The 25,040-nt window shown below is 40.8% G+C and overlaps 1 protein-coding gene across 2 annotated transcripts in view; it reads right to left on the reverse strand.

Moving 5' to 3' along the window:
* LOC126094437 (A-kinase anchor protein 17A-like) overlaps window positions 1-25,040 on the reverse strand; it is a 132,279-nt gene that overhangs the window by 13,625 nt on the left and 93,614 nt on the right. Inside the window, exons 4-5 of one of the 2 annotated variants that reach the window (XM_049908805.1) lie at window positions 18,663-18,773; window positions 1,523-1,754 (exon numbers count right to left, since the gene is read on the reverse strand). In XM_049908805.1, coding sequence (XP_049764762.1) covers window positions 1,523-1,754; window positions 18,663-18,773 — 343 coding nt within the window. Of the gene's footprint in view, window positions 1-1,522; window positions 1,758-18,662; window positions 18,774-25,040 lie in introns of both variants that reach the window. The other variant, XM_049908804.1, reaches the window with a different exon arrangement.

The raw sequence follows: 25,040 nt of genomic DNA on the forward strand, positions 1-25,040 counted from the left end.
TAGTTACAATTTTCAACAACAGATGGCGCTGCAAGTGATGTGAAAGATATAGAAGACAACGCAGTCTGTGGGTGCGCCATTCTGTACGTCGTCTTTCTGCTGTAAGCGTGTGCTGTTCACACCGTGCAAGTGTGCTGTGGACAACATGGTTTATTCCTTAGAACAGAGGATTTTTCTGGTGTTGGAATTCCACCGCCTAGAACACAGTGTTGTTGCAACAAGACGAAGTTTTCAATGGAGGTTTAATGTAACCAAAGGATCGAAAAGCGATACAATAAAGGATCTGTTTGAAAAATTTCAACGAACTGGGAACGTGACGGATGAACGTGCTGGAAAGGTAGGGCGACCGCGTACGGCAACCACAGAGGGCAACGCGCAGCTAGTGCAGCAGGTGATCCAACAGCGGCCTCGGGTTTCCGTTCGCCATGTTGCAGCTGCAGTCCAAATGACGCCAACGTCCACGTATCGTCTCATGCGCCAGAGTTTACACCTCTATCCATACAAAATTCAAACGCAGCAACCCCTCAGCGCCGCTACCATTGCTGCACGAGAGACATTCGCTAACGATATAGTGCACAGGATTGATGACGGCGATATGCATGTGGGCAGCATTTGGTTTACTGACGAAGCTTATTTTTACCTGGACGGCTTCGTCAATAAACAGAACTGGCGCATATGGGGAACCGAAAAGCCCCATGTTGCAGTCCCATTGTCCCTGCATCCTCAAAAAGTACTGGTCTGGGCCGCCATTTCTTCCAAAGGAATCATTGGCCTATTTTTCAGATCAGAAACGATTACTGCATCTCGCTATCTGGACATTCTTCGTGAATTTGTGGCGGTACAAACTGCCTTAGACGACACTGCGAACACCTCATGGTTTATGCAAGATGGTGCCCGGCCACATCGCACGGCCGACGTCTTTAATTTCCTGAATGAATATTTCGATGATCGTGTGATTGCTTTGGGCTATCCGAAACATACAGGAGGCGGCGTGGATTGGCCTCCCTATTCGCCAGACATGAGCCCCTGTGACTTCTTTCTGTGGGGACACGTGAAAGACCAGGTGTACCGCCAGAATCCAGAAGCAATTGAACAGCTGAAGCAGTACATCTCATCTGCATGTGAAGCCATTCTGCCAGACACGTTGTCAAAGGTTTCGGGTAATTTCATTCAGAGACTACGCCATATTATTGCTACGCATGGTGGATATGTGGAAAATATCGTACTATAGAGGTTCCCAGACCGCAGCGCCATCTGTTGTTGACAATTGTAGCTACTGTAATTTCGAAAGTTTGTCTGCCTGAAAATGTACTGTTGTCCCAAGCATATTGCAACAAAAGGTGTATTTCTATCGCTGCTCGTTTAGTTTGTATTGCCGTTTCAAATATACCGGTCATTTTTGAAACACCCTGTAGGTACAGAACTACATCAAATTCAACTGTTATCATAAAATCACAAAAACCAAATAAAGATATGGTGAAATTTAACTGAAATTAAACAGAACCAAATAAACACAACTTACGTTTTTTCTTGTGACAGAGAGGAGAACCAGAGTTACTGCTCTGTGGTGACCTTTCTGGAGTCTGTTTACTACTAGAGGGGATACTGCAATGGGATTTATTTTGCTCATCACATGCCGGTGTTGTAAATTCAGTCTCTTCTGCCTTCACATGTAGTTTTTGTAGTCGCTTGTACTTCTTTATTAACCTTTCACGCAGTTTCCTTTCTATCTTTTCTGCTCTCTCTTCTTGGGTCTGCTGGGAATAAGATTGAATTACTCAAGGAAGAGAACACTGAAATAATTTTTAATTTATTTGTCATCATTTTTAAACAGCACACATGTGTGACTATGAAAACTTTCCCAGATGATGATACCACAAAGGGAAGTATTTGTACTGACTAAATGAAGATCACTCTCTATCTGTGATGTGATATCAGGCAGAATTCTACACTGTATAAGTTAACATAAGATTATCACAAAATATCTGAGTGTACACAAAAGAAGGTGAAGTTTAAGCTGAACCAATCTTGACATTTTCCATTTAGTGTATGTACAAAATTTTTGCTGTCTTCTTGACGTTAATTCACTAACTTGTTGCGTGTATAGTAACATGTTTTGATTCTAACTAGATGACTCTGGAAGGAAGGTTAATGTACTCTCAACATTGAGGTCATCAGAGAGAGTGCTGGCTCAACTGATTGCTGTGACCATGTCAAAGGACCATTTTGGAAAATGCCTAAAATGGTTTAGAGAACCCATAGAAAACCTAAATATGCATGGATGAACAGAGGTTTGAACTCTGCTGCTCCTATGAGTAAGTTCAGCATCAACTGCTTGCTACGTCATCTAACTTGACTAGATGCTACTACTTCCTACAGTGACAAAAGAATGGGATGCATAAGACAATGCAATATTATTGTTTAACAATTTGGAAGTGCATTATATGGCACAGTGGCAAAGTCTACGGCACCCTCCATAATTCTATTTGCTGATCATACAATGAAGATTTTCACAAGATGTTGTCTTAGTTGCTGGTGAATCTTCCAGGTTGTATGGTTGTAATCCATGAAACTTCATCATTCATGAGATTTAGCCAGAGCTATGTTGAACATCTTTGGTGATGCAAGACCTGGAACTTCTCTGAAGATGCCCAACACAGCCAGGAAGGAATATTACGGACAATGAAGTTTCATAGACCATAACCATACAATCCAAAAGTCCATTTTCTGAGTATGAATACTAAGGAAGACATTCACAGGATGAAAAATTGTGAATTGTGATTTATTAGTCTCATAACATACACTTAACAAATCATGTGATTATGGTACAGGAGACACGTCAAAAATTGTTGTTGTTGTTGTTGATGTGGTCTTCAGTCCTGAGACTGGTTTGATGCAGCTCTCCATGCTACTCTATCCTGTGCAAGCTTCTTCATCTCCCAGTACCTACTGCAACCTACATCCTTGTGAATCTGCTTAGTGTATTCATCTATTGGTCTCCATCTACAATTTTTACCCTCCACACTGCTCTCCAATGCTAAATTTGTGGTCCCTTGATGCCTCAGGACATGTCCTACCAACCGGCCCCTTCTTCTTATCAAGTTGTGCCACAAACTCCTCTTCTCCCCAATTCTATTCAATAACTCCTCAATAGTTATGTGATCTACCCATCTAATCTTTAGCATTCTTCTGTAGCACCACATTTCCAAAGCTTCTATTCTCTTCTTGTCCAAACTATTTATCATCCATGTTTCACTTCCATACATGGCTACACTCCATACGAATACTTTCAGAAACGACTTCCTGACACTTAAATCTATACTCAACGTTAACAAATTCCTCTTCTTCAGAAATGCTTTCCTTGCCATTGCCAGTCTACATTTTATATCCTCTCTACTTTGACCATCATCAGTTATTTTGCCCCCCCCAATAGCAAAACTCCTTTACTACTTTAAGTGTCTCATTTCCTAATCTAATTCCCTCAGCATCATCTGACTTAATTCGCCTACATTTTGCTTTTGTTGATGTTCATCTTATATCCTCCTTTCAAGACACTGTCCATTCCGTTCAACTGCTCTTCCAAGTCCTTTGCTGTCTCTGACATAATTACAATGTCATTGGCAAACCTCAAAGTTTTTATTTCTTGTCCGTGGATTTTAATACCTACTCTGAATTTTTCTTTTGTTTCCTTTACTGCTTGCTCAATATACAGATTGAATAACATCGGGGAGAGGCTACAACCCCGTCTCACTCCCTTCCCAACCACTGCTTCCCTTTCATGCCCCTCGACTCTTATAACTGCCATCTGGTTTCTGTACAAATTGTAAATAGCCTTTCACTCCCTGTAATTTACCCCTGTCACCTTCAGAATTTGAAATAGAGTATTCCAGTCAACATTGCCAAAAGCTTTCTCTAAGTCTACAAATGCTAGAAACATAGGTTTGCCTTTCCTTAATCTATTTTCTAAGATAATTCGTAGGGTCAGTATTGCCTCACGTGTTCCAATATTTCTACGGAATCCAAACTGATCTTCACCGAGGTCAGCTTCTACCAGTTTTTCCATTCGTCTGTAAAGAATTCACGTTATTATTTTGCAGCTGTGACTTATTAAACTCACAGTTCGGTAATTTTCACATCTGTCAGCACCTGCTTTCTTTGGGATTGGAATTATTATATTCTTCTTGAAGTCTGAGGGCATTTCGCCTGTCTCACACGTCTTGCTCACCAGATGGTAGAGTTTTGTCAGGACTGGCTCTCCCAAGCCCATCAGTAGTTCTAATGGAATGTTGTCTACTCCCGGGGCCTTCTTTCAACTCTTGTCTTTCAGTGCTCTGTCAAACTCTTCACACAGTATCGTATCTCCCATTTCATCTTCATCTACATCCTCTTCCATTTCCATAATACTGCCCTCAAGTACATTGCCCCTGTATAGACCCTCTATATACTCCTTCCACCTTTCTGCTTTCCCTTCTTTGCTTAGAACTGGGTTTCCATTTGAGCTCTTGATATTCATACAAGTGGTTCTCTTTTCTCCAAAGGTCTCTTTAATTTTCCTGTAGGCAGTATCTAGTGAGATAAGCCTCTACATCCTTACATTTGTCCTCTAGCCATCCCTGCTTAGCCATTTTGTACTTCCTGTCGATCTCATTTTTGAGATGTTTGTATTCCTTTTTGCCTGATTGATTTACTGCATTTTTATATTTTCTCCTTTCATCAATTAAATTCAATATTTCTTCTGTTACCCAAGGATTTCTACTAGCCCTCATCTTTTTACGTACTTGATCCTCTGCTGCCTTCACTACTTCATCCCTCAGAGCTAGCCATTCTTCTTCTACCGTATTTTTTTCCCCCATTCCTGTCAATTGTTCCCTTATGCTCTCCCTGAAACTCTGTACAACCTCTAGTTTAGCCAGTTTATCCAAGTCCCATCTCCTTAAATTCCCACCTTTTTGCAGTTTTAATCTACAGTTCATAACCAATAGATTGTGGTCAGAGTCCACGTCTGCCCCTGGAAATGTCTCACAATTTAAAACCTGGTTCCTAAATCTCTGTCTTACCATTATATAATCTATCTGAAACTTTTTAGTATCTCCAGGGTTCTTCCATGTATACAACCTTCGTCCATGATTCTTGCCCCAAGTGTTAGCTATGATTATTTATGCTCTGTGCAAAATTCTTACCAGACGGCTTCCTCTTTCATTTCTTACCCCCAATCCATATTGACGTACTACATTCCCTTCTCTCCCTTTTCCTACTTTCGAATTCCAGTCACCCATAACTATTAAATTGTCATCTCCCTTCACTACCTGAATAATTTCTGTTATCTCATCATACATTTCATCAATTTCTTCATCATCTGCAGAGCTAGTTGGCATATAAACTTGTACTACTGTAGCAGGCGTGGGCTTCGTGTCTATATCAGCCACAATAATGCGTTCACTATGCTGTTTGTAGTAGCTTACCCATACTCCTATTTTTTATTCATTTTTAAACCTACTTCTGCTTTACCCCTATTTGATTTTGTATTTATAACCCTGTATTCACCTGACCAAAAGTCTTGTTCCTCCTGCCAGCGAACTACACTAATTCCTACTATATCTAACTTTAACCTATCCATTTCCCTTTTCAGATTTTCTAACCTACCTGCCCGATTAAGGGATCTGACATTCCACGCTCCGATCCATAGAACGCCAGTTTTCTTTCTCCTGATAACGACATCCTCTTGAGTAGTCCCCGCCCGGAGATCCGAATGGCTCTAGTTTCCCCTTGCTTTCAGCCGTTCGCAATACCAGCACAGCAAGGCCGTTTTGGTTAGTGTTACAAGGCCAGATCAGTCAATCATCCAGACTGTTACCCCTGCAACTACTGGAAAGGCTGCTGCCACTCTTCAGGAACCATACGTTTGTCTGGCCTCTCAACAGATACACCTCCATTGTGGTTGCACCTATGATACGGCCATCTGTATCGCTAAGGCACGCAAGCCTAATATTAATTTTTAAAACTATATATAGTCTATGTAGCAGTACCTATATTTTCTTATTTTCCATCATAGGTAAATATCTTTCTTGATAATGGACAATTTTTTTTTCCACAATATAATGCTAATTTGTGGTTGGATTCTGCTCAAATTATCAGTTCATCTTCCATGAACTCTTATAATGAGTGATAACATTTGTGTATAAGAATTTCATGTAACTTCTTTTTTAGTATCCCTAGTTACATGTTTAGAATGTTTTTGCCTTTAAGTTTGTTGTAGACTTTCATGCTCATATATTGTGGGGTCTGAGCATATAATTTCAATCTATGGGCAGGAATCACAAAATTATCTTTATTCCTTGTACTGTGTGGATGATCAAATTGGTTTTTAATTAACAATACCGGTTTGTTGTGTAAAAATATCATTAGCTCGTATATGTATAGGGAGAGGACAGTCAAAACTTTTAGTTTCTGTAATAATGGACGACAAGATTCTCTTTGCTGTGCAGTGCACATATTTCTGATAGTTTTCTTCTGGAGCTTCAGTACATGAGATATATTATTGGAGCTCCCCCTGAAAATAATGCCATATCTTATCACTGATTCAAAGTAACTTACATATGCTACTTTGCGAGTGGATATGTTAGTAGCACTTGATAATATGTGCATGGCATATGCAAAGCTACCCAGTTTGCTGCACAGGTACTCAATATGTGTGTTCCAGTTTAATTTCGTATCGAGGTGTAGACCTAGAAATTTGGCAGAATGCACTTCTGTTAATTCTTCATTTTTATGATTTATACTAATTTCCTGGTCTTTTGACTGTTTGGTTCTGAATTGAATCAAGTTTGTTTTTGATATGTTAAGCTTCAGACCATTTAACTGGAACCATGACTCTAGCCTGTCTAATGTACAACACACCAAATTTTTATTTTTTAGTGATAGTATAATGTCTTCTATTTCTTTCATTGTAATATTTCTAAATTTCATGGAAGATATATTTTTTCGATCAAGCCCATATGGACATACATTTTTATTGTAATTTGTAACATTGCCATTTGATTTTGTCACATTGATAAAGAATTCATTGAAGAGTTCCAATATTTGAGCAGGATTTACAATGGTGGTGTTTTCATGCTTTATTTTACAAATTTCATGGCTGCTGACTTTAACGCCCAATTCCGATTTAACAACAGACCACACTGTTTTTGATTTATTCTTATGATTTGAGATTAGTTCGCTGAAGCAACTGGCACTCAGAACAGCACGTGAATTACTGAAGAAAATAGAAGAACATCACACAACACAATTCAGGCTAAGGATCAAGAGACAAAAATGTTAACTAGCATACAATTTACACATATCAAAATACAGTGTATAAACCAAGAGATTTTTGAAAGCTGTACCAAAGATAAACATGATTCTGCAGTTTTTCCCTATGAATATTATGAAGGAGATATTCTTGAGCAAAGGATCAGATCTTCATGTCAGACATGCGCAATATGTCAACAGCAGAATGATTTATTATCAGGCACACTGATGGATCAACATCAGGACCCAAGAGCAGCTACTTATCCTTGCTTTTCCAATCTCATACTCAGCTCTAGGTTCCTGCTGTTCCTTTATCAGATTGAGACTAGGATCCAAGATTTAACTGAGGTAGTATTCTGAGTCACTTTTAATAAGATTTTCTATGAATTTACTTCCAAAGAATTCTGTAGGGATGGAATCCTAGAAGATGAAAGTCTATGTCAGTATCCCCATCTGGTTGAAATCCATGAGTCCCATTTCGAAGCAAAGCTCTACAATTCATGCATATGGTCCTATATCTGCATGCTAAAAGTCACCATCATTCAGCACAGAGAAGTGGGTTCCTCAAGACTTTGGTTCATGTCTAGTCAGTTGCAGAAAATTTAGCAGCCGGTTTACAACAACTGGAAATAATATTCAATAGCAATGGTTACACCAAACAGCAAATGTGTAGCTCTCTCTGACTTGCACCAGTAGGCTGTGGGGGACACAACACAGGTGAAGGAGGAGAAGCCATGAGCTATTGCCTTCTTGCTGTACACCGGTGTTCTGTCAAACAGAGTAGGTCATATCATGGAAAAACCTGAGGTGTGATGCATATTCTGTCTGCCCGTCAAGATTATATCACTACTGGACAGTGCAGTTCCGTAGTATGGGAGTTAACCAGATCCCTCATCAAATGGTTCAAATGGCTCTGAGCACTATGGGACTTAACATCTGAGGTCATCAGTCCCCTAGACTTAGAACTACTTAAACCTAACTAATGTAAGGACAGCACAAATATCCATGCCTGAGGCAGGATTCGAACCTGCGACCGTAGCAGCAGCGCGGTTCCAGATTGAAGTGCCTAGAACCGCTCGGCCATAACGGCTGGTGATCTCTCATCAATGTTGTTTATTGAACATAAGCCAAAGTGTCAGAACCTTGAAAGAACACTGCACTGAACACTAATTGCACACAAGCTTAGGACAACTGAGTAAGGCAGTGGCTCTGGTACACTATTTGGAAATGGGACACATCACAAATTTCAACCAAACAAAGGTTCTGACATAGGCCTACAACTTCTGGGATTCCATCATAACAAAATCCATTGAAATTAAAAAAACAGAAAATCTTATTAAGTGTGACTCAGTGTGCCACCTCGGTAAAACCTAGGAGACTGTGCTAGATGTACTAAAGAAACAGCACAAACCTAGACCAGAGTATGTGAATGGAAAAGGGACAAATGAGATAGAGCAATGCTGGGGATCCCAGAGGTAACAACTGTACACCAAATGCATCATTTGGATGAGGCAGAGTACCCAAGTGACTTACCCATTCATAGCATCTGCAGGTATAAATAATAGCTGCTCCATTGTACAGACATCCATGTATCAGGGTGTCTGAAGATGGAAAAGTTGTTCAGTTGTTGAAATATTGTGCATCTTTAATATGACACTCTGACCATTGGCCTGTGAAGTTTTCCTTCAAAGATGTACATATTACATGAAACATAAATATACAATTCAAAAACAGAAGGCATCTGGGTAAACAAAACATCTATGCTATTGTATACTCGAACTATAGTAAGTCTACAAAACATAAAAAAAGTTAAAAATCTCGTTAAATTTGTGAACAAAAAGTTCATTTGACAGCATATGAAAGAAAAATTTAAGAGAGCTAAAAGATAATAAGGAAGAAGGGGGAATAGCAACCAGAAGGGAATGTGTGCCATTGTACTTTATTTCTACACTAGTGAATGTTGAATAAGAGAGAGCTGCTATGTTTGGATAACAGTGACGGCACCACAGTGAATGAAATTGTTTGTGTGTTGCATGACTCAGATGTCATCAGAACCTTATAGTGGCCTTTGTCTCTTACAATTAAGTGTACAATGGGCAAGACAGTACACACCTGACACATTATTAGAAAGTAATGTAGGGCATACCACAGTGTCAAGGGTATAAGGAAAGGTTGGATGGCATCAGACACACAAACTTTATCAACATTAAAAAGTTTTATGATGGTTGTATTGGAATATTATTCATGCTAAACAATAGTATGATATGTTACTTAATAGAATTATAAATCTCAATGCCATATGAATGCATATTAATTGATTTTTTAAATATTTTTTCCACTGTATGCATTTTGATTTTTTTAAATTTTTGGTGAGAAGTATCAGACATGAAATTGTAATAAGTAAAAAAGTCACTTTTGTTAAAACAAAAGCTTTTAATTGGTCTGTAAATAGTTATAAACATGAATATCAAGTAAGTACAAGTTATACTATTGTCTAAGTTTCCACATTAGAAGAAAGTTAACTCAAATAAGCTGTAAGAATGTCATTACCTATGACCATCAGCGAGCAAGGATGGCGATATCTGTGAGTTGACCAAAACATTCAAAGCTGTGTCTGTGCTTCTTGTGTTGTGCTTGTCAATAAACTGTGTTTCTATATCACTGTTCCTGTCTCATTGCTGGTATATTCCTAAGAACTCCATCAAACTGATGACTGCAGGTACAACCACAACACACAATATGCAAATTTTCATCATTAAATGGCCTACAATGTATGAACAATGCAACCATCTTTTGTTGGATTGTCAGCATCACCAGAATCATGTATTGCCACAGGTGGATTAACCTTGTGTAAAGTGCACTGACAGTGTAATTACTGTGCTCAAAGCCACTCCATGATAAAACGCGGGTGTACCACGATGGTAAATGACACAACAACAGCCAAATCAACAACCACCACACCATGCCAATGGCTGACACAGACAACCTACTGCTAGACTTTGAACAAGATTAGCCAGTGAATTCACACCCCAGTGCAGTGAATCAACATGTGGCAACTGTGTCTAACAATGAACAATTTTGCAAAACTACCATGCTGACCAAAATGTACGTTTTTCTCAAAAATTCACACGTTCCGCATCAAAGTTCCCAAACAATCAGTTACTATCCACATCAGTATATACCGATTCATCAAGAGGAACTCACCACTAACTGATCTGTTACACAAATTGTCTGCATCTCCTGCACCATATAATGTGTCTGAACTCCCACCAGTCTCACGCTTGCCAATACAAACTGTTGGGTGCGACGATACATAATATTCCGCATTTGTTACCTCAACCTCCTATGTTTTCAACACTGAAGACGCCAAATGAGACCACACAGCCCTTCATACATTTGTAACCACACAAACTTGTGACTCAACTGAGACTACCACCACGGAACAACCTGCGCTATGGTTTGCCACTGCTGATTGTGTGTTCAGTGTTCTAAATATCATCGACAATGACAACAAATATGTCACGCTTATCAGTAATCTTGTGTAACATATCGACTGACTTCATCTTGTTACTACTGGCCACCCAGTACAGTCTTGACCTCAACTGTGCCAAATACTTCCTCATAGACATTGGTTCTGATGTCAGCTCCACACTATGGAATGGCATGTCAATAGCCAACAGCATGCAGGCACTCCAACTGCATGCAGCCAACAACTTCACAATCAGAGTGTATGGAACCACAACAAGCAACATACACATCTCAAATCAACACCAACTCACATGGACATTCTACATCAACAATGTCACTGAACATGTGTTGAGCATCAGTTTTCTTCACCATTTCCTATTTTTGCCTTACATCACACTCACTTTGGTAATGGAAATGTCATGTGGCTAGGGCCTCCCATCGGGTAGACCATTCACTTGGGGCAAGTCTTTTTGAGTTGACGCCACTTTGGCAACTTGCGTGTCGATGGGGATGAAATGATGATGATAAGGACAACACAACTCCCAGTCCCAGAGTGGAGAAAATCTCCGACACTGCCAGGAATCGAACCTGGACCATTAGGTATGACATTCCATTGTGCTGACCACTCTGCTACCAGGGTGGACAATCACTCTGGTCATACAACACAATACTGGAGAATGCATCCCAGGGCTTTTTGCCCTGACTGCAAATCCACTCTTCAATCCGGTGCACTGCTCTACCTAGTAACTTAGTAACAGCTCTATGCACGTCAACATACTCCGCAAGTGTCACACAGCACAGGAACTTCTTACAGCTCATCAGCATTATGACAACTACTGCGCCAATAACAACACACTCTGTGGGGAAAATGCTTCCTTACTGAAACATATTAACCATCTTCGAATTCACAAGCAAACAGCTGTGGCGCACTTCGCTAAAGTGTGGTGTCCACCCTTGATCATCATGCACACACACCTCTGCACATGCACATGCCCATGCCATCCAATTGCATCTCACTGCATATCACGTAGGTTAGTACCACACTTCTGCTTTGTCTCACACACTGCCTCTACTTCATTCTCCAGAACCCACATAATCAAGGCTAGAGCATGCACAATCCACAATGGTACTTCTTACCAACCAACAGTTCATCCATATGGCATAAAGCATGCTGTCTAACACTGGCTAACTTTTGTGGTGTTAAAGAAGCTGTGGAGTTGATAGTTCGTATCGACCACGAAACTTAATATCTGTGAACTCTAAGTGCTCTGTCAAGCCTCCATCTTAACTTTACTTTAGTCAGTTCTTTGTTATACTTCATTCTGTATGGACGCAGTGTCAAGTGTAAATATATATGAGCTATGACATATATGGGAATTTAGTTTTCTATATCCCGATTACCGATCCCTTTCCCATAAAGCTGTTGATAAGATGCTGCAAGATAGCATTGTTTGTCCCTCTTATAGCCCACGGGCGTTGGTTTTGTGAAATTAGTACCACAGAAAGATGGCATTTTTCGCCTCAGCAGCAATTACAGAGCCCTCAATACCTGTACAGTGCATGGCACTTAGCCTGTACCAAATATACAAGACTTTACTCATGCACGGACATGTGCATCCACCTTTAGTGTACTTGACTGTAAAAAAAACCTATTTACAAATCCCTATGCACACCACCGATATCATGAAAATGCCAATTATCACACCCTTCGGCCTGTACAAATACATTTTCATGCCTTACAGATTGAAAAACACTGCTCAAACTTGGCAAGTATTTACTGGCAAGATCGCCTTCCCCCTTGATCATTGCTATGCAGACCTTGACAAGACACTATTTTTTTCCACCACACCTGAAGAACATGAGGTACACATCAAACAGGTTCTCAGAACCTTAAAAGACCATGGTTTGTTGAGCTGTCATGACAAATCTCAACTACTTCACACCAGAGCCACTTTCCTTGGACACTTAGTTGGTGCCACAGGCATCAAACCAACACAAGCCCCATATGGCAGATCCCACTACCATTAACTTGCTGCAAACTCTGACATTTTCTTGAAATTTTAAATGTCTACTGACACCACGTGCCGTGAGCAGCTACATTACAAGCGCCACTCACGGAAGCATTATCAGGTCACAACAAAAATGGAAAAAAGAAAGTCAATGGACCAGAGACGGGTTAAACACTTTTGATCGCACAAAAGAATGTATACTACTGCAATCACACTAACATGGATGGTCAACTGACTGTTATCATTGCTGCACTTACACTGCGCAGACATCACCATTGTTGATTAGCTATCAGGGCTTAATACCATTTCCCTCCACTTCAACTACAAACAGCTAGCTGCTGCCCAACAAACTGACACGAGCATTGCTGAACTACTAGCGGCAACGACGCCAGCCTCAAAACTGAAAGACATGTGATGCCAGGCAATGGAACACTGATCCTGTGGGATCTCTCTCTCTCTCAAGAAAATTCAGCTGCTTGTGGCACTAACAAACACAATATAAAACCTTTAATCAACTGCACAATCTTTCACATTCCAGCATTCGTCCTACAGTCCGTCTAATCACTGATTGTTTTTTGTGGTCCAACATTAAGAGAAACTGCCACATCTGGGCACAGTCAAGAAAACATACCCAACTGCATCTTGGCCAATCTGAGATACCCACAGCTCGTTTCTGCCACCTCCACATTGATCTCGTGGGTCCCCCTCCCGAGTGGGAAGGTTATAAGTTCCTCCTCTCCATTACAGACAGGGCTTCATGGTGGGTTGAAGCAACACCCATTAAAGACATTATACCCGAAATGACAGCTCACACATTTGTTGGCACTTGGATATCATACTTCAGCACAGAAAAAACCAACACCAATGATTGCCAATTTGAATCGGCACACTTCATGACCCTTTGCAGTCTTTGTCGTATTAAATGCACCCACACCGACACCTACCTCCTGAAGACACCAACACCTACCTTCTAAAGAGCAATGGCCTCATCGAGAGGTGGCACAGGACCCTTAAGGTTGCTATCATGTGCCACAGCAGATCTTGGATGGAGCCTCTGCCCTGAGTCCTTCTTGGAGTGCCTACAAAGACAACCTGCAAGTATAGTTGGCCAAAATCTTACATGGTGAATTTCCGGTCCTTCCAGCAGACTTCGTACTACCAGCACAAAACAACAAATATCCAACCCCACTAGCACTCATGCTACATGTTAAAGAGCACATCTGATACTCCCATGTACTGCTACCCAACCTTCACATTGCACCGCAAGTATTTGTACACAAAGCCCTTTCAGACTGCAAATATATTATATTGCGTGATGATACAGTGTGGCCTGCACTCCAACCACCTTATTCAGACCCATAAAAAATAATCAACTTTTGACATTGACATTAATGATAAAGATATTACTGTCACTGCCAATCAGCTGAAACCGGTGTGGGTACTTTAAGAGGACAACACCCCCAGACGATTCCAATAGCACCCGGTACCACCTACCTCTAACTACCACACAGACAGCCACATCCAAAGCAACACAATGTCCTGCCATCCAGTAAATGCCCTTATCAATGACCCATCTTCGAACGACGCTGCACATATCCAACAAGTGGAACACACTTATTCTCTTCCAGATGTCACTGATTTTGCTGCCATATCTTCTGAAGTGTCGATGGATATCTAGATACAGGCACAACTGATGATGCCCTCAACACCTGCAACCACCCATCTGTCTGCCATAAGCACTGCACATGACTCCACAACAACTATCACCAAGAAATGGTCTGACTTGTGCCTTGCACCTGCACCGGTCACAGAATGGTCAGTCACGAATACCTGCACCACCAAACCCCATACTGCAGCCACCTCCACATGAACTGTGTTCAGTCATTGCCCCCACCCCCCCACCCCACCCACCACTGAATGTCCTCCCTTTAGTGCTCCACATTACGAGCATGGGGGTGGGGGTGGGGGAGACTATGTAGGGATATCAACACTTGCAACTGCAGCTAGCGAGCGAGGACTGCAATATCTGTGATGTGATCAAAGACTGCAGTGTGTTCTAAGCTTTGTCTGTGAATCGAGGTGCTTCCCGTATTGTGCTTATCAATAAATTATATATTTTTTATCATTGTTCCCAATTGGTTACTGGTATATTCCTATCACTTTGTAGTAAATTCCACCAAAAAGCCAAAAGAAAGTCATTGTGTTAAAATTTTGAATAAAATGGGCTTAAACTGAAATATTAATCTTACCTTTAGTAAAATATCTATCTCACATGAAATAAAGACTGTTCAATCCCAAATGGGCAAACTTTTCATGTGCCCAAACTTCACAAACATGTCATTGAACCCAACCTTTTCTGCAGGATTCATTGCAAATCATGCACCTTGTCAGTTGTTCCTCTTCCTGCCTTTCTTCAAGAAATTTTATTTTTCTTTTAATTTTTTCTTTTTAGAGTTTTTCTGCCAGTTTTGTCTCTGGATTGTACTTTAGTTTTCTATGGTTAAATTCCTCTTTCTCCTTTTCTAAATGATCTTCTCATCTTAGTTTTAGTTTCCAAAAACCTTCTCTCCTTCTTTTCTTGTTTTTCCTGCTCAAGCTGGACTTTCAGTGGCATTGAAGAGAGAATTGCAATTGGTCCTCTACGATTTTATCTGGCTATAAATTCTGTGCTGGTACAGCTATGAAGAGGTGAACTTGTCACTACAATCTGTTTTGCTGCAGCTGCCCCTTACAAGTCAGTCACAGAGCAGTATGTTTCTTCAACACTGGAGTATCTACACTTACTCTCTGACCAGAAACAGCAATTGCATGCAGACTTGCATCCCAAGGGTGGCCTAGCCTCAGGAGACATCTGCTTCCTGCACACGTGTCTGCAAGCCAGCTACAAACACAAAAGTTTGGGGGTAGCAAGCTAGCATAACAATAACAACAACACAGTTTGTTATCGCATTGAACTTGAGACGCTGCCACTGCAGGTACTATTCTTGCCGTCTGGCAGTGTTCCAGTCAGTGACAGGAGGTGCAGCCAGTGCAGGAGTATTTCCCTCCACAAGTCACATGAAGAAAAATAGTTTGCACTGTATACCTCAGCCTTAGAAATACTTAGGCCAGCACAAAGACTCTGAGGGGCCAGTCATTGTCAGGAGTTATGTCGGGCAATAGTGCCAACTGCTCTGCAGTTCCTCATTCAAATTGACTCCTGCTCAGAGTCAACTGCTTCCGATCTGACAAACTCTTCTCTCAGCAGACAATGACTCACAGTCCTAGGCCTTGGACTACACCTCCCAGCTAGGGCTCCATCACACACCTCAATGCAATAACCAGCATGGTGATCTCCTCTAGTAATTCCCTAGGTGGTTACACACTAAGTCGCCTGTTGTTACAAAGATGGTACACTTGCTTGATTTCTTCCTGTAGCTGTATCCTGAATAAATATGTTACTATTTCCAGCTACTTTATTGTTGTTTTACCTGTATGTACCAAACCTTGGTACACAACAAGTACCACCTCCTCATACTTCTACCATTTGTTCATTTGCTCCTGGTTCTGAAGACACATCCAATGGTAATGAAGTAGAGGGACCAGGGTACATTATCATAGGTGGCTGATAAATGGTCAGCCCATCTTGATAATATGTAGGCCTAGCCATACTTGTCCAAATCACTGGAAACACTTTTGTCTAGTGGAATAACTTTTCTCCACTTGAAACTTAACTGTGCCAATTCCATTCAACATATTTTGAAACAGGCGATATCTGCAAATCCAGTTATTTCACTTAGGGAAAATTTCATGTTTGGATACTTTCACATCCACAATGAGCACTCTTTATGATATGCATTTCTGAAGTGCTTCATAACTGTCTTATCAAAAGTGGCTGCAACTTGTATCAAGATGAAAGGTGGGGGAGGGGAGCATACTTAGTATGATTATGTGATTGCTTCTGGCATAGGTTATCACTCCAGGATCTTTGTTCTTTCATGAGAGACCATCCAGATTAATTAGGGAAGTATCTTTCTCAGTTGGGTTCCCCATAGTTTCACCCACTTCAGAAAACCTTCAGCAGTTATCCAACCATGTAAATGAGGATCAAACTCTTTCTTATTGGTGCATCCTTTTTCATATTATCATTTCTTAGTCTGGTGTAGGTAAACACAAAAAGTGGTGTTATAAACAAGTACTCAGAAGCGCTGATAGAGATCAAAAGGATGATGCTTCAAAGTCTCTTGGTCAAAGTTAGCTTCTCTACTCACTTTCTCTCTTTCACAGTCATGGATTTAACTTATGCAAAAATCTTCGCAGGACTCAGTCTGAACTTATCCACCAACTCACCTAGTTTGTCAAAGAAGCTGTTAACTTGTTCCTTCCCAAAACCTGCAGCTCACTGCAAACTTGTGGATTCAGCTGTCCTTGGCCATAAATCTTTAGATCATTTCATAGAATAGTAGTGAAACTCTTTACCCAATTTCATTTTTGCCTTATTGAAATGATGCTTTTTTCAGTTGCTCTGAATATTTGTACAATAGGATTAAGGCTTCATCTTCAGTTAAAGTCATAAGCTGGCTATTTACATTTTTAACATGATCACATAATATCATTTCCTGTTCATCACAGTTCTCAGAAAAAAATATATTTCTAAAACAAGTTGATAATCACTTCTGTTTTCTCGTAAAGCTTTTAAGTCTATCATGTAAAGCCCTTTTTGGAACTGAATATTTCTCAATCACTTCCCTGACTGTCATTTCAAGAAGTCCAACTATTTCTATGGCCTCTTTCATTTAATTTTTGTTCCATTCAAGTTATGATTTCTCATTTCTTGCTCATTAAAAGAAAAAATATAAAAATGTAAGTTCTTTTGCTACCTGTTTTTGCCAGTACAGCCCAAAACTGCTTTGTATGACACAACTTGAACAACCTGCTGTGATAGTTCAACATTTCCACTGTTATTACTTGGTTAGACAATGTGACAGCCTACAATATAGAGATTAATCAATTTTCTCTAAAGACACAATAAAAATGTAATATTACTTACTTGCAAACAAAATATAATGTTCCAAAGTTAAGTTTGTGCACGAAAAAACTCACTAGAAACAATTAACTTGTTTCCTCTCCAATATGCATTGTTGTTTTAATTCAAAATTGAGAGAGCGGTTGAGTCTGCCTGTAGTTCACCACATTGGAGTGGCTAGACAGATGCTGCCACTAATGCAGTTTAGAAGCAGCTTTCATCAGATATGATCTGCTCTCATATACTACCCTATCATGCCCCAATGAAATTCCCTGAATTTAGTAAAAACTGTCACACCATAATCATCTTCATGACTTCTCTGGTAATAACACTGCCCACAAGAGGCAAAACTCTCTGTTCATGTCCCAGAGTGACATACAACTTTGATTTCTCGTGAAATGGTAAGCAGGGGTGCTTCAGAGAAATATGGAAAGTATGGGAGTGATAAAAGCAAAACAGAGGCCTTGAAGGCTGTAAGTAAAGCATGGACAGCTTATATGGTAAGAGGAGTCGGTACATATGAAAAGCAAGGGCCCATCAGTTAGAGAGTCCCAGTTCCGCATGCAGCTCTGAACTTTCAGGATCTTTCTCATTAACCCAAAATTGATACCATATGGCAGGAAAGGGGAAAGTGGAAAAGCAAGGGACAAATAGTCATATGTAACAATAGTTCAAAGCTGTCAATGGATGAGGAATAATAAGAGACTCTTAATAAATGCATTATATATTGCCTCATATTTAGACCCATCTATTTTTATGGACTTGTCTTCTCTCATTCTTCCATATGAAAGGTAACTTGGTTCTGAATGTTATGTCCAGTCTTACATTCAACAAGAGGCCACAAGTTTTGAATAATCATCAACCAAACATTAAAATAATGCTCATAGTATTACCATGTGTTTCTTCTTTCTTTTATCCTTTTTCTTTTTTTGACCTTTTTCTTCTTTTATATTCTTTAGTTGCAATAGCTTTTGTTGTTCCTCTTCTTCGTGCTTTCTTCTCACCTTTTAAAAACAGGTAAATGCATATTAATTAGCCTAAAAGTGTAATTAGAGCAGTTCAGATAAATAATGATAAGTTTGCAGCTGTTCTTTTTTATTTTAAAGTTAAACCTTAATTCTGAGTAGACAATTGGTATTTTAAACTGTAAAAAATGTTGGTTGCCACATGCTTTGGCAACAATAAAAAGTTTCAAAATCGTTTTTGTTAATTATATTCTATAGGAGAATTGCAGAAATGACATAGCTCAACACCATCATCTCCTGTTTCATTTATTCTTTAATGTACAACCAGTTTTGGCTAAAGACCATTCTTCAGCATTTATTGTACACAATGGATTCAGAAAATTTTCAAATGAAAATGTTTCAAAATTGTAGTAAAATTACACACTAAACTAAGATTGTTAGTCTTGCAAGTCTTGCAGAAGAACTTCCGTGCAGTTTGGAAGGTAAGAGGTGAGGTTCTGGCGGAAGTAAAACTGTGAGGAAGGTTTGTGCATCAGGTAGGGTAGTTCAGTTGTAGAGCACTTGCCCGTGAAAGTCAAAGGTCCCAGCTTTGTTTACTACCTTTCAAGATCTTGCACTTTCCCTGGTAGACGTGCACATATACTCACATACACAACCACACTGGCATTTGGTTGTATGTGGGGTTATGTGCATGAGTGTGTGAACGTCTACTACAGGAAGGGCCAGAGCTTGAAAGCTTGGAAAATACTGTTTCTGTTGTGTGTTTCTAAGTGCCACACAACAGTCAGCTACAGGTGAGTGGTTCCCTTTCCTTTCCTTTCCTTTCCTTTCCTTTAGAAAATATTTATAATTGATGTTTTGTTATGTAGAGGTAGATGCAATGAAAGCAAATTACACATGACCATCCCAGAAACACACAAAATAAAATGGCAAAGAACTGTGAACAACTGTTAGTGTAAAACATCAATACACTGTAACTGCAAAATAAAACAATGGAAATTCCAGGTTGAAATATCAACAATATTATGTAAAGGATACTCACCATAAAGATGATACACTGAGTTGCAGACAGGCACAACAAAAAGACTGTTACACACTGAGCTTTCAGATAAAGCCTTTTCCACAAAGAGAAAGAAAAACGCTTATATACATGTACAAACACAATTGCTCTTCATACACAAATGACTGCTACTTCCAGCCAGACTGCAACTGTGTCACACCAAGCAGAACCAGCAGTGCAGAGGGGGAATGGAAGGGGGAGTGGGGAGGGAGAGGAGGAGTCAGCACTGCCTGATGGAGTGTGCAGGACTAGGTGGCAAGACAAGGCTACCAGTTGCAGCGATGGGAGGCTGTGGGGAAGGACAGAGGGGAATGGAGAGCAGGAAAGGAGAAGAGCACAGAAGGGGAAAAGAATGGTGTGTGTATTGGCAGAGAGTGACACACAATGAGGGTGAGGGAACATGAAATGAGAGGAGCTGATAGGACGCAGGGGCTGGAAACTGTTAGGTGGAGGGTGTGGGGACAGTAGGTAACCACAGGTTGAGACTGGGTTGATTTTGGGAGCACAGAATGTGTTGTAAGGATAACTCCCATCTGCACAGCTCACAAAATCTGGTGGGAGAGGGGAGGATCCACACGGCCCAGGCTGTGAAGCAGCCATTGAAATTAAGCACGTTAAGTTCAGCTGCATATGAGGTCTGTTCAAAAAATTTCAGAACACTCGTAATTTTGTGCCAATGGTGTGTTGGAGCTAAAATGTAGTTGGCATCCCTGCACAGACCTGTGTTTAATGTGTAACTGCCGGAAGTTTCACTCTTGTATGTTTGTTAGTTATTGTTCAGTTCTGTATTGAGTAGAACATTATGTCACACAGTTTACGAATTTCGGGATGGTAGAGTTACAGGAGCAATGTGTCTTCATTAAATTTTGCATGAAACACAAGAAAACCTTTACAGAGATGCATCAAATGACACAGGGGGCCCATGATGATGAGTGCTTAAGCTGTACAAGTTACAAATGGTTCACATGGTTTAAACACAGCTAGACAGAAGTTAAAGATGACCATCATTCAGGACGCCCATTGACATCAATTGACAAGCTCACAACAAGACAGACAACAAAATTGTGCATGCCAATCAAAGACTGACTGTCCAAGAGATTGCAGAAGAATTTAACATTTCAGTTGGATCACGTCATGAAATCCTGACGTAGCATCTAGGAATGCATTGTGTTGCCACCAAGTTCATACCACTGCTCATGGATCAAGACCACAGAGACCTCTGTCTTATGATCTGTGATGAGAATTTGGATCATACAAATGAGAACGAGATGTTCCTTAAGAGAATCATAACTGGTGATGAGATGTGGGTCTACAATTATGATGTTGAGACCAATGTTTAGTCTTCACAATGGATTAGGAAAGGTTCTCCAAGACCAGAAAGATCTCATTAGGTAAAATGTCAAAGTCATGCTGATAGTTTTCTCTGACTTTGAAGGATTAGTTCATCATGAATTTGTGCCACACAGATAAGGTGTTGATCAATGGTATTAACAGAACACCTACAAGAAAGGAAATGGCCTGAAATGTGGCGAGACAATGCATCACGTTAACGCACCTGCACATTCATCCCTGTTGGTGCATGACTACTGCATAAAAAACGAAATCACTGTGCTACCTCATCCTCTGTACTCTCCAGACCTGACCCCTGTGGACATTTTCTTATTACCACAGTTGAAAACCCTATTGAAAGACAAAGTTCTGCAATGATAGATGAGATAAAAGAAAATTCGCAAACAGCACTTCACGCATTCTAGCAAGAAGCATACTAAGACTGATTCTGGAAGTGGATAAGGCATTGGGAGCAGTGTGCCAATTGTGGAGGAGAGTATTTCAAAGGACAAAGTTCTGGAATTTTTTGAACAGACCTCATATTGCGCCACGGGTTGGTCCATTTTGCTCTTGGCCACCGCCAGCAGTTGCAGTTGAAATTATCGTGTGTCAGAAGATCAGTGTCTGCTTGCTGTATTTACTGCTGCAAGATGCGAAAGACTCAACGCTCTCACAGATCTTAATAGAACAACTAACCCTGCCATTTCTCCTAATGGGAGACTTCACTATCCATCAGTATTAAGGAGCTCAACCTCTAGTGCCCTCGAGGTTGGGTTTCGGAGAACCTCATAGTGCCTCATGAGCTATGCATCCTCAACACTGGCACTCCCACACATTTCTATGCTGCTACTGGATCATCCTCAGCCACCAGCCTCTCTTTCTGTTATCCAGTCCTCATGGACTCTGTTCAGTTGGAAGTCGCTGATGGCATCCATTCCAGTGACCAGTTGCCACTCCGGATTCACCTACTGTATGGAGCTCTCCCTAAAAGGACGAAGCCACAATGGATCATCAGTAGAGCTAACTGGATGCTTTTCAGTCCGCTGGTTGTGTTTTAATGCCAAGACAGCGTCCAGGACTGGGTGAAATATATTGTACAAGAGTGATCCACCATGCTGCTACTTCTACACCCCTAAGTCCTTCGGTCATCTTCCAACGCGACCTGTATCTTGGTGGACTGATGAGTGCCATTCAGTAATCCGGGTTAGGCATGCAGCTCTGCCCAACAGTGAAAACCTAGCAGCCTTTTGTTGGCAAGGGCCGAGGTTTGATTCATCGTCAAGGAGTGCAAGAAAAGGTCACGGAAAATGTCCTTGGACCGTATCAACCATTCCACCTGTTCTACAACAGCATAGAAAGTCACCAGGGGCATTTCTGGTAAGAACACTAGGTTACCTATAGTGGCATTGTTGGAACAGAGGTGTTCCTAACAACCTGGTGCCCGGTCACAATCAAATCTGGAACAGCATGCTGCAGCAGCTGCAGGCAGTGTCAAAGGAAATCCTCTTATGATGTTTTAATTCAATATGGCTGACAGGCCAGTTTTACGACTCATGGTGAGAGGCAGCTGACATATCTTTCCTCAAACCAGGAAAGGACTGAACATGTTCCAGTACTTGTTGGAGCCTTGCCAAACAAGCGGTGTAGGAAAGACCCTAGAGCACATGGTCAACCTTTGTCTGGTCTGGATATTAAGACACCAGGCAGCTCCTTAGCTGCTCTCATTGTGGATTCAGGAAATGTCAATCAACTGTCGACAAACTGATCCTGTTAGAGGTGGAAATTCGTGATGCTTTCCTATGTAACAAGTATTGTCTACGGGGATTTTTTGAATTCAGTATGGCGCATGAGACTACTTGGAGGCGGAGTACTTTCAGTCAGCCAAACCAATGGGGCTTTCGTGGCCACCACCCCATCTTCCTTTGGTCCTTCCTCTTAAGAAACCTTTCTAAATACAGAGTTGGTGTCATCAAATAGTTTTTGCAGGAGAACAGTGTTTCCCAGAGCAGTGTTTTAAGTGTCACTCTCCTTGTCACAGCCATTTGCAATATAACGTCCACAATAAGGAGTCCTGTCCCATGCTCCTTATTTGTGAACAGTTTTGCGGTCTGCTGCTCTTCCTCCAACACCGCAGCAGCAACTTGACAGTTGTGACTTACAGTGATGAGTTTGGAAGTGGGGTCACAAAGATTGGTTTTACATTTTCTGCATGCTAGCACCCAGAAGGCACTGAACACCTTGAAGTGTCTTTGCCACAGGTCATGAAAATCAGGCAGTGCAAGTCTACACTAGTTTTACACAGCCTTTGTGCAATCGCAGCTGGACTGTGGGTGCACAGTGCATGAATCAGTGACACTTTCTTACCTGAAGATCATTTATGCTTTTTTCTGAGCTACGGCTGGTGAACCATCACTTACTATCTGGCAACAACTCCTCATGGTGTGTCAGATGTATATGTTTCTTGCTACTCCCACTTCCACAGCATACCATACTGTTGTTTGTACAGCTATGGAATACCTCTTTACCAATTTTTCATGGGCAATGAGGCCCTTTGGGATCTGCACAAAGTGTGTGCTGGAGTGCCTTGATGTGGGGCTTGTACAGGCAGAAATGCAGGATTTAACTGACTGCCACACTAGTTACTGCAGAGGCCCATAGTAATTTTAGATTTAGTGCAGTAAAGGAGAGATTGTGCTCCTGTTATGTTTTTAATGTGATATTTTTCAACATTTTAAATGAGCACCACAACTATGTGTAGTTGTATTCACAGATCGGTCTAAGTGGAGAGATTCCATTGACTTCTTTGTTGTTTTCCCTGATTGCCTACAGGCTTCAATGTCTTCAATGTTGAATCATCTGTGATCTTGAAGACACTGGAGAAGATGATATGTGCCGTACCTGCTAAATTCCTCATCTGTTCCGACTCCCTGAATACTCTCCCCGAATACTCCATAGACCAAATGTTGTTTTTTCCATACTCTTCAGTGTCTGCAGCGCGTGTATCTGACCTATACAACAGTCCAGGCTATCCAGGATGCCATTCTCCACTTATAAAGACTGTGGAAGGAAGTGTTTTTCTGCTTGGTGCCATGGCACATGGGTATTGCATTGAACAAAACAGCAGATGTAGCAGCCAAGGAGGCAGGTCACAATCCTCAGATAGTTCAGCGTGGCATCCCCCTCACCTTGTCACCTCAATGTCGAGTTGTAGAGTCGTACAGTGATGGGAAGAAGAGCGCCTGGCAGTGACATACAATAAGCTACAGACAATAAAGCCCACAACGTGGTTGTGTAGTACCTCCGTCGAGCCATGCAGGCAGGATAATGTCCTCCTTATTCATCTCTGCACAGGCCACAGCTCTATGATGCATAGCTTTTTGCTCCAACAAGAGTATCCTCCAACGTGTGGTGTCTGTAGTGTACACATCACTGTGTGTCATATTTTAATTGACTACATTTTATTTTCAGACCAGAGGGCAGCAGCAGATCACCAGACAGATTGGTCCTCTATTTTAAGCAAGATTCAAACAAATATGGTTACCAAAACTAGACATAGTTGTCTCACTGGGAATTCCGCGATCGTTCATTAAGTAAAATATGGAGTTTCAGTCTTTGATCGCTATTCTTTATTTTCAATTACCGGTTTCGGGCTAGCTTCCCAACCTCAGATCTGTTAGACAATGTTAAAAATGTAATTAATAAGAGAGATACAGTCAGTGAAAAAATATCTTAGTTTACAAAAAGAAATTTTGGAACGTATAAAATGCCAACATACCATATGTTGTAGTTACAGAGTAACTTGTCCGTACATTATATTATTATATAGGACAAACAGGGCGGAATTTTGAAATTCGATACAGGGAACATTGCAGTCATAGCAATCGAACAGCATTTGGAACACATGTAAAAGAGAGTAG

This window comes from Schistocerca cancellata, chromosome 8, assembly GCF_023864275.1.
Source record: "Schistocerca cancellata isolate TAMUIC-IGC-003103 chromosome 8, iqSchCanc2.1, whole genome shotgun sequence".
In the NCBI taxonomy this organism is placed as follows: domain Eukaryota; kingdom Metazoa; phylum Arthropoda; class Insecta; order Orthoptera; family Acrididae; genus Schistocerca; species Schistocerca cancellata.